We start from the raw sequence: 14,239 nt of genomic DNA on the forward strand, positions 1-14,239 counted from the left end.
TCTCACATATTCCCGGGGGTGACTACATACTTCATTGAAAAATAAAATAATTAATCTCGCCGCTCGGCATTCTGGGAGATGTAGTTTCTCCGCGGGGCGTCGGTACTGCGCGTGCGTGTCAGTATAACGGATCTAATCCTTTGTCAGCGGACAGCCAGCTTGTTCGCTTTAGGCGATCGAGAAAAGCTGCGGTCAAACCAAAAATAATTTGGACCCGAATTTGGAAAAGCGAAGCCATCAGTTGGCTGAAGGGATACCGGGCATTCTGGGAGTTGTAGTACGGCTGCGCGGAGTCGGGCTTCCATTACCCGGCATGCTATACAGGCGCCTGCGCAGTGCCCAGTCCCACGATGGCCGATCGGGAAGGCGAACGAGGCCCGGTGTCGTTTGGCTTCACCCGGACTGCCAGCAAATTGCGGCTCAGAGAGGCGGAGCCCAGCGCTGAGGAAGAGGCGGTGAGCGGCGTGGAGCAGGGCGAGATCCTCAGGTAGTCTCTGAGGAATCCATCCCCGTCAGCGGTCCTATGTAAACAGGTCACGCTGCCATGGTGCCCTCTAACCAGTGGTGGCGCTACGGTGCCGGTTTGGCACGGGCTCTTGAGCACCCCCGCTGGCAGGAGGCTCAACATGCCACAACCTGCACCCCTCCCTTCCAATTTCCCTCTGCATCTATCCCAGTACCCTGACCGCACTGGAGAGGGCCATTCAGCCCATTGAGACCGTGCTAATCCTCCGAAGGAGCAATTACTCCCATCTGCACCTATCCCAACACCCTGACCGCACAGTTGAGGGCCATTCGGCCCATTGGAACTGTGCTAATCCTCCGAAGGAGCAGTTCCTCCCACCTGCACCTATCCCAGTACCCCGACTGCACAGGTGAGGGCCATGTGTCCCATTGGGACTGTGTTAATCCTCCAAAGTTCACCTCCCCTCCCCCTGCACCTATTCTTGTTCCCTGAAAGCACAGGAGAGGTACATTCCAGCCATTGGCATCATGTTGCCCTCTAAAGAAGCAGTTTTGTACCGCAGTGTCCGCACTCCCAATCCCTTTTCTCCCTTTCAGATATTGAGAAAATAGCAACGGGAGTAGGCCATTCAGCCCCTTGAGCCTGTTGGGATCATGGCTGATCTGTGACGTCACTCTATATACTTGCCTTTGATCATATCCCTTCATAAGAACTAGGAGCAGGAGTAGGCCATCTGGCCCCTCGAGCCTGCTCCGCCATTCAATTAGATCATGGCTGATCTTTTGTGGACTCGGCTCCACTTTCCGGCCTGAACACCATAACCCTTAATCCCTTTATTCTTCAAAAAACTATCTATCTTTACCTTAAAAACATGTAATGAAGGAGCCTCAACTGCTTCACTGGGCAAGGAATTCCATAGATTCACAACCCTTTGGATGAAGAAGTTCCTCCTAAACTCAGTCCTAAATCTACTTCCCCTTATTTTGAGGCTATGTCCCCTAGTTCTGCTGTCACCCGCCAGTGGAAACAACCTGCCCGCATCTATCCTATAGAATTTAGAACAGTACAGCACAGAACAGGCCCTTCGGCCCTCGATGTTGTGCCGAGCAATGATCACCCTACTCAAACTCACGTATCCACCCTATACCCGTAACCCAACAACTCCCCCTTAACCTTACTTTTTAGGACACTACGGGCAATTTAGCATGGCCAATCCACCTAACCCGCACATCTTTGGACTGTGGGAGGAAACCGGAGCACCCGGAGGAAACCCACGCACACACGGGGAGGAAGTGCAGACTCCGCACAGACAGTGACCCAGCCGGGAACCGAACCTGGGACCCTGGAGCTGTGAAGCATTGATGCTAACCACTATGCTACCGTGCTGCCCTCATATTCTCTATTCTCTATTCCCTTCATAATTTTAAATGTTTCTATAAGATCCCCCCTCATCCTTCTAAATTCCAACGAGTACAGTCCCAGTCTACTCAACCTCTCCTCATAATCCAACCCCTTCAGCTCTGGGATTAACCTAGTGAATCTCCTCTGCACACCCTCCAGCGCCAGTACGTCCTTTCTCAAGTAAGGAGACCAAAACTGAACACAATGCTCCAGGTGTGGCCGCACTAACACCTTATACAATTGCAACATAACCTCCGTAGTCTTAAACTCCATCCCTCTAGCAATGAAGGACAAAATTCCATTTGCCTTCTTAATCACCTGTTGCACTTGTAAACCAACCTTCCGTGACTCATGCACTAGCACACCCAAGTCTCTCTGAACAGCGGCATGCTTCATATTTTGGCTCAACAAACATCTGCCTACCTCAGGTTTAATATTAACAATTGATCTCGCTTCAACTGCTGTTTGTGGGAGGGAGCTCCAAACCTCTAGCATCCTTTGAATGAAGAATTCTTCCGAACATCTCTCCTGAATGGTCTAGCCCTAATTTTTAGACTGTGCTCCCTCCTTCTAGAATCTCCAGTGGCAATTATTTATCTTTATCTACCCTGCCTTTTCCTGTTGATATCTTGAACACTTTGATCAGCTCACCCTTAATCTTCTAAATTCTAACGAAAAGAGGCTGAGATTGTATAAACTCTCCTCATAACTGAACCCCTGACGTCCAAGTATCATTTTTGTCAACATACATTGCACTCGCTCCAAGGCCAAAATGTCCTTCCCAGGGTGTGGTGCCCAGAACGGCTCACAGTGACTCCCAAGTGGGATCTAACCAGGAAATCCGAGACAATCTCAGCAGGTCTGACATTATCCGTGGGGAGAAAAGGTAGCTCATGTTTTTTAGTCTGGACGATTCTTTGTCAAAGCTCCCTTTTCTCTCCAAAGCTGCTGTCAGACCTGCTGAGGTGGTCCTGTATTTTCTGTTTTTGTTTCAGGTTCCAGCATCCGCAGTAATTTGCTTTTATCTATGGGGTGTAACCAAGGTTGTGTACCGCTGCAGCATAACTCTTTATATTCCATGCTCTTGAACCCCCAAGCCTGTTTGGACATCCACTGTACCGAACCTCTTTCCATTTAGAAAGTACTCTGCTCTATCCTTTTTTGGTCCAAAATGGATAACCTCATATTTGCTTGCATTGAATTCCATCAGCCACAATTTTACACATTCACCTAGGCTGTCTAATATCTCTATGCAATTTATGCTATCGCCCAGGCTCTCCACAATGCCGCCTACCTTTGTATCATCAGCAAATTTGGATATTTGACTCTCTATGCCATCATCCAAGTCATTAATGAAAAGTGTGAATAACTCAGGCCCCAACACAGATTACTGGGTGGGGACACCACATCTACAATGTAATAATAATCACTTATTGTCACAAGTAGGCTTCAATGACGTTACTGTGAAAAGCCCCTGATCGCCACATTCCGGTGCCTGTTCGGGGAGGCCGGTACAGGAATTGAACCCGCGCTGCTGGCCTTGTTCCGCATTACAAGCCAGCTGTTTAGCCCACTGTGCTAAACCAGCCCCTACTCCCCAATGTGCTCCCCTACTTCCTTTAACATCCTCGGATAGAAACAGGTCCAGGGGATTTGTCCCATTAAATTTTTTCATCATCGATGTTTTTCTTACGATGATTTTATTTAGTCCTTGTCTCCGATCCACTATTCACGTCCTCAGGACGTCTGGCAAGTTAGCCTCCTTTTCTACTATAAACACTGGGGCAAAGTCATTGTTCAACATGTCTGCCATTTCCCCATTATCATTGGCAATACCTCCATTTCCAGTCTTTACTGGGTCTACATTGCTCTTCACCACCAGCCTTCCCTTTACATAACTATAACATTGCATATTGATTGTGATGTCCTTTGCAAGCTTCCTTTCATAATCCCTTTTAGTAGCTCTTATTATGTGTTGTGACCATTTGCTAGTCCGTGTACCTGTCCCATTCATCCGCAGCTGTGCTGTGTCTTGCATTTTTGTACGCCCTTTGTTTTAGTTTTATGCCGTCCCTCACCTCTTTAGTTGTCCATGGCTCTTTTACTGTGAAGTGCACATTTTCCCTCTCGGGAGTATAAACTGGTTCTGTATCTCATTAAATGTTTCTTGAAACATCTTCCACTGTTTTTCAGTTGTTTCATCCATCAGCAGGTTTTCCCAGTCAACTGTAGGCAGCCACCACGGGCCTCACGGTAGCATGGTGGTTAGCATCAATGCTTCACAGCTCCAGGGTCCCAGGTTCGATTCCCGGCTGGGTCACTGTCTGTGTGGAGTCTGCACGTCCTCCCCGTGTGTGCGTGGGTTTCCTCCGGGTGCTCCGGTTTCCTCCCACAGTCCAAAGATGTGCGGGTTAGGTGGATTGGCCATGCTAAATTGCCCGTAGTGTAAGGTTAATGGGGGGATTGTTGGGTTACGGGTATACGGGTTACGTGGGTTTAAGTAGGGTGATCATTGCTCGGCACAACATCGAGGGCCGAAGGGCCTGTTCTGTGCTGTACTGTTCTATGTTCTATGTTCTATCACATTAAAGTCGGCCGTGCCTAAAGCTAAATCTCTGATGGCGGAAGGAGCCCAGTGTGATCCCATTTACCGGCTTTTGTTCCGGACTCCCCCTCTTCCACCCCCGCCACCGCCCCAACAGGTTGCAGGATTTATGACGCCGATCCTGAAACCTTTTAAATGAAGTTTTGCCCAGAAGGTCCAGTCAGCCGATCATCCCTCCGAATCAGAATGTGGGGGCGGCACTGTAGCACAGTGGTTAGCACAGTTGCTTCACAGCACCAGGGTCCCAGGTTCGATTCCCGGCTTCGGTCACTGTCTGTGTGGAGTCTGCACGTTCTCCCCGTGTGTGCGTGGGTTTCCTCCGGGTGCTCCGGTTTCCTCCCACAGTCCAAAGATGTGCAGGTTAGGTGGAGTGGCCATGCTAAATGACCCTTAGTGTCCAAAAAGGTGAGGTGAGGTTGCTGGGATAGGGTGGGGGTGTGGGCTTAAGTAGGTGTTCTTTCCAAGGATGGGCCGAATGGCCTCCTTCTGCACTGTAAAATTCTATTCTATGAATACAGAGACTGACATCGCTTTCCCTTCTCCAGTTACCCATTCCGATATTCCCCCTGTTACCCTTACTGAGCCCTGAACTGCCCCCTCTCTGGTGGATGTAAGGAATCCCTTTGGGTGAGGTTGCTGGGATAGGGTGGGGGTGTGGGCTTAAGTAGGTGTTCTTTCCAAGGATGGGCCGAATGGCCTCCTTCTGCACTGTAAAATTCTATTCTATGAATACAGAGACTGACATCGCTTTCCCTTCTCCAGTTACCCATTCCGATATTCCCCCTGTTACCCTTACTGAGCCCTGAACTGCCCCCTCTCTGGTGGATGTAAGGAATCCCTTTGGGAGGAGGGCGTCGGTATCCTGAGGTTGATATTTATCCTTTAACAACATGGTGTATAACGTAAGATATGATGCACTCCTTTATCTCATTGGTGTGTGGGATCTTGCTGTGTGGAAATTTGTTGTCGCAGTTACAGTAGTGTCTGCGCTTCGGGGGTGGGGGGGGGGGGGATGGGAACACAGCATGAGTTATGAAGTGTCTTGATGTTGTGACGGATGCTGAAGAAATGCAGCTGGTTTTCGTCGCCCTGTGTCGAGTTTCACTTTCCGCCCACCATCCTCTGCTCCCACTTTCGTTCGTATTCACTGTTAATTTGAATGGACATCTGATTTGTAAATGTTTTCTATTATGGTCATTGTGTACTTGCTGACTTTGACCATTATGGATTGCTGTTGTGTGAGTGCACCCCAGTCCCCTGTGGTGCCCAAGGGGCATGGAAGCCCTTGATGGTGCCAGCAGACACCATGTGCTCCCTTTCCAGCGAAACCCGGAAACGAACATAGCTATGCAGGAAAGATTAGAGAGTGTAAAGGGTTGGGGGGAGGGGGGGGGAAGTGTTCAAAGTCTCACTCTGCATTCGGATCCATACTCTGAACAAAAAACGGAACGAGTGACGATGACAAGTAATGTGTTGAACAACAATTTTATTGAATATTGAAACAGATAATATATGATTAATACAAAATATATTTTTCCAGAGCATAACAGGGTGGCACAGTGGTTAGCACTGCTGCCGCACAGTGCCAGGGACCTGGGTTCAATTCCGGCCATGGGTGACTGTGTGGAGTTTGCACATTCTCCCCGTGTCTGTGGGTTACCTCCGGGTGCTCCGGTTTCCTCCCACAGTCCAAAGATGTGCAAGTTAGGTGGATTGGCCATGCTAAATTGCCCCTTAGTGTCCAAAGATGTGGAAGATGGATTAATAATCATAATCTTTATTAGTGTCACAAATAGGCTTATATTAACACTGCAATGAAGTTACTGTGAAAATCCCCTAGTCGCCACATTCCGGCACCTGTTCGGCTCCACTGAGCGAGAATTCAGAATGTCCAATTCACCTAACAGCACCTCTTTCGGGACTTGTGGGAGGAAACCAGAGCACCCGGAGGAAACCCACGCAGACACAGGGAGAACATGCAGACTCCGCGCAGACAGTGACCCAAGACAAGAATCGAACCCGGACCCTGGCGCCCATACAGGGATAGGGTTATGGGGATGGGGGTCCACTTCGAAGGCTCGGTGTTGACTTGATGGGCTGAATGGACTCCTGCTACACTATAAGGATTCTAACCACCCCCTCCCCCACAAATATCCGGCTCCATTCCAGCCTTGCGGGCTCTGGTCCAGTCTCAACACAAGCCTCAAGGCATTCCCAGGCACTGCGAGACTGCAGCATCCGAAATTCATGCTGACACAAAGCCACTGCAGAAGTCAAACAGTCCCATTGTTGGATTTCCTGTGTTTTCAAACTTCACCTCCGATGCTTCACACAAGGTGACCACCCCCACATATTCCAGGCCTGTAGTCCATGGGGTCAATTTGCTCAGTTGGCCGGATGGCTGGTGATGCAGAGCGAAGTGAACAGCCCGGGGTTAATTCCCGTACCAACCTGAGCTTATCCATGAAAGAGCCCCATTTTCTCGACTTCGCCTGAGGTTTGCCGACCCGGTTAAATCGCCACCAGTCAGCTCTCGCTCCAAAGGGGAGAGCCGCCTATGGCCCTCGTGGACCAACCCGACATTTACATCTTAATGAACACAGAGAAATAGGACTTCTGATAAACAATAGACAACTTATTTTGATATTCGCGCTTGCAAAATGGGGAACAAAGTCAATATACCACCTGTGCATATGAAAAGAAAACGAGGTGTGGGAAAACTGGTCACTGTTATCGATCAATTGATCAAAACGCAATCAAAGCTGGGTAAAGATCAATGTTTGCTGAGGAAGATTTAATACAAACTTTAACTATTCACTGTAGGCTTAAAACATCAGCAAAGTCGAAAGGAAATTCTTCCCAAGCCTGCTGGCTCTGCCCCTCTCTCTCACTCTCTTTCTCTTACTCAGTGTGAAGCCCCGAGAGAAACCCCGGGAGCTCAGCATCCCTCTCATCCAGAAGAACCGTTGGCACAGGCCAGAGCCTGGAAATAAAGTGAAGGAGGAGAAGCCGGGCACGAAACAGGAGGACTCCGAGGTTCTGTCTAGGGCGGTGCAAGAATTGATTGAAGGTGTGTCGATGGGAGGGGGTGGGATAGAAAGAATGTCGAAGTGCGAAGCGGAGGGAGTTGTACAGGAGGAATGTTGATGGGGGATGGGATGGAGTTGGATAGAAGGAGCATCGATGAGGAATGGGAGGGCATGGGATAGAAGGAAGGTCAATGGAAGAGAGTGGGATAGCAGGAACATGGTTGGAGGAATGGGAGGGAATGGCTGGAAAGAAAGGGGCAGCAGGGTAGCATGGTGGTTAGCATAAATGCTTCACAGCTCCAGGGTCCCAGGTTCGATTCCCGGCTGGGTCACTGTCTGTGTGGAGTCTGCACGTCCTCCCCCTGTGTGCGTGGGTTTCCTCCGGGTGCTCCGGTTTCCTCCCACAGTCCAAAGATGTGCGGGTTAGGTGGATTGGCCATGCTAAATTGCCCGTAGTGTCCTAATAAAAAGTAAGGTTAAGGGGGGGTTGTTGGGTTACAGGTATAGGGTGGATACGTGGGTTTGAGTAGGGTGATCATGGCTCGGCACAACATTGAGGGCCGAAGGGCCTGTTCTGTGCTGTACTGTTCTATGTTCTATGTTCTAAAGTCAGTGGGAGGGTGGGCGAAGGAATGTCGATGGGAGAATGGAAGGGATTGGGATAGAAAGAATGTCGATGGGGGAATGGAGTGAATGGGATAGGAACGTCGATGGGGTAATGGGAGGGAGTGGGATAGGAGTAACTTTGATGGGATAATGGGAGGGAGTGGGATAGAAAGAATGTTGATGGGGAATGGGAGGGAGTGGGCTAGAAGGAAAGTCGATGGGGGTGTGTGGGATAAGAGGAAGGTCGATGGGGGAATGGGATGGAGTAGACGAGAAGGAAGGTTGATGGAATGGGAGGGAAGGGTGCGGAGGGAGAGAGCGAGGGGTGGGGAGCGAGGTATGGGTTGAGGGAGTGGCAGGTGCATCAAGTGGTGTGTCTCTGGTATGTGCGGATTGCACACTGCGCGAGGGGTGTAGTTGCAATCGGTTTGCTGGGAAAGTATGTGAACCCCCCTGCCGGCTTGCCCTCCTCCTCCCCTCTGCTGCTCTACTCGCTAACGCCCTCCCTCCACCACTCACTCTCCTTCCCATCTGCCCTCAGAGTCTCAGAGATACCAGCAGAAATGGACGGAAGGCTCCCGGGATGATCTGGACCTCAGCATCCCGCTGCTAAAACAGAACCAGGCACCCAGTGGTTTTGAGGACGGTGACAAGATCAACGTGGAGCTACGCCCAGAGTCGGTAGGTGAAGGGCCAACCCAGGTCATCCCTGCACAGCTTTGCATTGACCCCCACCCCAGAGGCCCCCTCATTAATCCCAGTCCGACTCCGCCCAGCCTGGTTCCTGCCAGGGGGAATGTGGAGGATTAAGTGAGAGAAACTGGATAGCCTATCGACATGGAAGAGGTGTGCTCACTCCTAGATTGACATTCCAGCTGGCGTGTCTGATTTCCAGCTCCAAACAAGTTGCAGGATGGTCGTAACTCCAGAGTTAGTTCGGCCCTCCAAGGGAGGGAGAGCCATCCTCTTCACAGGGAAAGGGGACAACGATGTATGTTTGTGATGGAAAACTGCTTGTTTCGTACCTTCTTGACCTCCCACATTTGGGATTTTTTTTTAGAACAGTATAGCACAGAACAGGCCCTTCGGCCCTCGATGTTGTGCCGAGCAATGATCACCCTACTCAAATCCACGTATCCACCCTATACCCGTAACCCATTGTGCCAGGAAGTGGCCCAGTGGGTGCCAGGAAGTGGCCCACGTGACTGTCAAGGTTATAGTCTCAGAACCAACATCCCAAGGGTAGCATGGTGGTTAGCATCAATGCTTCACAGCTCCAGGGTCCCAGGTTCGATTCCCGGCTGGGTCACTGTCTGTGTGGAGTCTGCACGTCCTCCCCGTGTGTGCGTGGGTTTCCTCCGGGTGCTCCGGTTTCCTCCCACGGTCCAAAGATGTGCGGGTTAGGTGGATTGGCCATGCTAATCTCTCAGTGACAAATTAAGAGTCCGTTCCAGTAGTTGCAAGAGTAATAAACCAGGTGGTCGGGAGTCAATATCCTGTTTTACATCTCTCCCAGGTTTAATGTTCTGACATTTATTTTGAGGAAGGTACACAAGTCTCTGACCCATCAATGCAGCATCTCATCAGAATTGTGTCTAATGACAATTTACACTATTCTGATATTTAAATCAAAGGCACATTCTATACAATATTTAATTTTGTAGTGCTGGCGCCTAAAGTTGGACCCCCCACCCCCTGTCCATAAGACATAGGAGCAGAATTAGGCCACTCGGCCCATCGAGTCTGCTCCGCCATTCTCCTGCCTTCTCCCCATAACCCCTCATCCCCTTATTAATCAAGAACCTGTCTATATCTGTTTTAAAGACACTCAGTGATTTGGCCTCCACAGCCTTCTGCGGCAAAGAGTTCCACAGATTCACCATCCTCTGCTGAAAAAATTCCTCATCTCTGATTTAAAGGATCGTCCCTTTAGTCTGAGATGGTCAAAAAGGACTCCCAAATCCCTTTGTACTTCTGATTTCCTAAGCATTGCCCCATTTAGAAGATAGTCTATGCCTAAATTCCTCCTTCCAAAGTGCATAAACCTCACACTTTTCCACATTGTATTTCATTTGCCACTTCATTGCTCACTCTACGAGCTTGTCCAAATCCTTCTGCAGCCCCCTTGCTTCCTCAATCCCTCTGCAGATCTTTGTATCATCTGCAAACTTAGCAACAGTGCCTTCAGTACCTTCTTCCAGATCATTAATGTATATTTGTGGTCCCAACAGACCCCTGAGGCACACCACTAGTCACCGGCTATTTTTGCCTCTCTCTTACCTTTTATATATTGAAAAATCTCTTCCTATCATCTTTTATATTGAAATTAAAATCGCTTATTGTCACGAGTAGGCTTCAATGAAGTTAGTGTCAAAAGCCCCTAGTCGCCACATTCCGGCGCCTGTCCGGGGAGGCTGGTACGGGAATCGAACCGTGCTGCTGGCCTGCTTGGTCTGCTTTAAAAGCCAGTGATTTAGCTCAGTGTGCTAAACCAGCCTCCTATTACTAGCAAACTTGAACTCGTATTTCATCTTCTCCCCCCCATTATTGCTTTTTCAGTTGTCCGCTGCTCGCTTTTAACGGTTTCCCAAACCTCTGGCTTCCCACTAATCCTCGCCACTTTGTATGCATTGTCTTTTGCTTTTATGCTTTCTTTAATACCCCTCGTCAGCCATGGATACCATGTCCTGCCCTTAGCACGTTTCCTCCTCCTTAGGATGAAATTCTGCTGTGTGTCGCGCATAACCCCCAAAAAAACCCTGCCATTGCTGTTCCACTGTCTTCCCTGCTGGGCTCCTTTTCCAATGAATTCAATATAGCCAGGCGAGGGAATGGCCTGGTTGTGCTGCGCGGTTTGCTTTAACCCAGGAACACGGCTGCTCAATGTTGAAGGCAGAGCTGACCCACACTGGCTGGTGTGTTCCCTGTGCTTAGTCCACAGACGCAGACTACGAGTCAGTTCCTGTCGATGCTTACGGCCTGGCCATGCTGCGGGGGATGGGCTGGAAGGAGGGTGAGGGCATTGGACGCACCTTCAAGCAGTGAGTACCACCCCCCTGCCCATTGCAGGGCTAGCGCCCTCCCCGGCTCGATCTGTCCGTGTGAGAGTGATTGATTTTTCCATGTCTGTGAGAAGGGAGGGGACTGTGGAGGAGGGGAGGTGCTCCCCTGCCTGTGGCGGGGGTGGGGGGGGGGGGGGGGGGGTGCAGCAGCAGCACCCCTTATGGGAGAGGGGAGAGGAGGAGCGTCCCTATGGCAGAGGTGGGGAGGGTGCATCACCGCCTGTGGCAGTGGGCGGGGAGGGGTGCCCCCACCTGAGGCAGAGGGGGCGAGGAGCATCCCTACCTGTGGCAGAGGGAGTGAGGAGCACCCCCACCTGTGGCAGAGGGGGTGAGGGGCGCCCCCACCTGTGGCAGAGGGGGTGAGGGGCGCCCCCACCTGTGGCAGAGGGGGTGAGGGGCGCCCCCACCTGTGGCAGAGAGGGTGAGGGGCGCCCCTCCCTGTGGCAGAGGGAGTGAGGAGCTTCCCCACCTGTGGCAGAGGGGGTGAGGAGCTTCCCCACCTGTGGCAGAGGGGGGAAGGGGCGCCCCTCCCTGTGGCAGAGGGGGGGAGGGGCGCCCCTCCCTGTGGCAGAGGGGGGGAGGGGCGCCCCTCCCTGTGGCAGAGGGGGGGAGGGGCGCCCCTCCCTGTGGCAGAGGGGGGGAGGGGCGCCCCTCCCTGTGGCAGAGGGGGGAGGGGCGCCCCTCCCTGTGGCGGAGGGGGGAGGGGCGCCCCTCCCTGTGGCAGAGGGGGGGAGGGGCGCCCCTCCCTGTGGCAGAGGGGGGGAGGGGCGCCCCCACCTGTGGCAGAGGGGGGTGGGGCGCCCCCCCTGTGGCAGAGGGGGGGAGGGGCGCCCCTCCCTGTGGCGGGGGGGGGGGGAGGGGCGCCCCCACCTGTGGCGGGGGGGGGGGGAGGGGCGCCCCCACCAGTGGCGGGGGGGGGGGGGGGGCGCCCCACCAGTGGCGGAGGGGGGGAGGGGCGCCCCCACCTGTGGCGGGGGGGGTGCCACCACCTGTGGCGTGGGGGGGGAGGGGCGCCCCCACCTGTGGCGGGGGGGAGTGGCGCCCCCACCTGTGGCAGAGGGAGGGGGAGGAGCGCCCCCACTTGTGGTGGGGGGGGGGGGGGGGGCCCTACCTGTGGCAGCGATGGGGATGGTGTCCCCACCCCCTGGCAGAGGGGGAAGTGGATGCCCCTGCCCTTGGGGAGGGGGGGGTGGCAACCCCAGCCTGTGGGAGATGGAGGGGCGTGGTGCACCTGCCTGTGGTTGCCTGTAGGATTTCCCATCTGCGTTGGGGGAGGGGGGGTTTCCCTGCTTGTGCCTGGAGTGGTGGGAGCAGGATACCCCTGTCCAGGTGTGGTGGCGTTTATGGAGTGAATAGGTTTGCTCCTCTATTCTGAGGGGAGCCGGGGGTGGAGTCCCTCATGTGTTGGTGGAGGTTGGGGTCCTGTTGGGGGAGTTGTGGCCGATTGGAGTTGTGTGGATCTGATGGGATAGGCCCAGTCTGAGGGGGAGGTGGGGAGTTTGGGACGTGGGCGGGGGGGCGGTTTCGTGTTCTGTGTTGCTTGCTGCTGACTGCGCAGTTTTGCTGTCTGCGAGTAGGTGGCGTTAGTAGGGTAAACTTTGGGAGGCATTATTTCTCTGCTCAGTGTGACAATGGTCCATAAGAAGAACCTGCCACTCTCACCAGGGATGTGAAACCTCTGGAACATCAGCTACGACCCAAGGGCCTGGGGCTGGGTGCTGACCGGTCACTCATCCGGGACCTCGAGGAAGCTCGCCCTCAGAGAGCGCTGAAACCTGGAGAGGAAAAAAGAGCAGAGGAACCCACAGGCCTAGTCGCAGGGAGTCTTGTCCAGATCGAGAAGGGACCACACAAGTGCCTTTATGGCAAGGTAGGTCTCACCTCACCCAACTTCACCGTCTCAGTATCAGCAAGGCTACTCCCCGGCCTGATTATATCTCCCGGTGATCACTGTGTCTCCCGAAGGACGGTGTAAACTCCCCGGTTATATCTCCCGGTGATTATTGTGTCTCCCGAGAGACGGTGTAAAACTCCCCGCATATATCTCCCGGTGATCACTATGTCTCACTGAGAGACGGTGTAAACTCCCCGAATATATCTCCCGGTGATTATTGTGTCTCACTGAGAGACGGTGTAAACTCCCCGATTATATCTCCCGGTGATTATTGTGTCTCACTGAGAGACGGTGTAAATTCTCCAGTTATATTCCCGGTGATCATTGTGTCTCACTGAGAGACGGTGTAAATTCTCCAGTTATATTCCCGGTGATTATTGTGTCTCACTGAGAGACGGTGTAAACTCCCCGATTATATCTCCCGGTGATCGTCGTGTTTCATTGAGAGACGGTGTAAACTCCCCGATTATATCTCCCAGTGATCGTCGTGTCTCATTGAGAGACGGTGTAAATTCTCCGGTTGTATCTCCCTTGCTGACTTTACTGAGGTCCCTGTGCCTGATTGGAATGTGTTTGGGGACAGGGTGAGGGTTTCTAGCAGGACAGCTGGGCTCTGCTGAATTGTTTTAATGGTCATCTCCTGTTTTACTGTCCCTCAGATTGAGGGGCTGGACACTGACAATGCCAGGGTGCTGGTGAAACTGGCTCTTGGAGGCAAGGTCGTGACGGTGAGCCAGTACAATGTCCAGTTCGTCAAGAGGAGGGAATACGAGCGGTACAGTAAGGACCTGAGTAAGTGAATCCCTTAAAATCACACAGTGCAATCTACACTGCTGCTCTCACTTCTTCCTGCTCCAGTGTTCTCTTTCCCACCCCCTCCAACTCTGTCTCCCCAGCCACCCCTCTGTGTGTCTGTAGGTCCACTGTTCCCTGGGTCCCTGTCTTGGTCCCTCTCGCTCTCTCATTCACCTTTACTCACACACCTCCATACATTCTTACTCTCCCTGCAATATTGCCCAGTCAAGGACACCAATCAGATATCTGAGCATAGAATTCCTGCAATGCAGAAAGAGGCCATTCAGCCCATCGAGTCTGCACCGACCCTCTGAAAGAGCACCCGACCTAGGCCCACTTCCGCACCCTATCCGCATAACCCCACCCAAACTGCACATCTTT

General features: G+C 52.4%; 1 protein-coding gene across 1 annotated transcript in view; it reads left to right on the plus strand.

Annotated features, from left to right (window-relative positions):
- The first annotated feature begins 317 nt into the window (after positions 1-317).
- The window catches only part of gpkow (G patch domain and KOW motifs), a 42,719-nt gene continuing 28,797 nt past the window's right edge, over positions 318-14,239 (plus strand). The window contains exons 1-6 of the mRNA XM_038782581.1: positions 318-487; positions 7,382-7,542; positions 8,649-8,788; positions 11,042-11,148; positions 12,835-13,039; positions 13,723-13,859. Coding sequence (XP_038638509.1) covers positions 351-487; positions 7,382-7,542; positions 8,649-8,788; positions 11,042-11,148; positions 12,835-13,039; positions 13,723-13,859 — 887 coding nt within the window. The 5' untranslated portion in view covers positions 318-350. The remainder of the gene's footprint in view (positions 488-7,381; positions 7,543-8,648; positions 8,789-11,041; positions 11,149-12,834; positions 13,040-13,722; positions 13,860-14,239) is intronic.

The sequence above is a fragment of the Scyliorhinus canicula genome, chromosome 21 (genome assembly GCF_902713615.1).
Source record: "Scyliorhinus canicula chromosome 21, sScyCan1.1, whole genome shotgun sequence".
In the NCBI taxonomy this organism is placed as follows: domain Eukaryota; kingdom Metazoa; phylum Chordata; class Chondrichthyes; order Carcharhiniformes; family Scyliorhinidae; genus Scyliorhinus; species Scyliorhinus canicula.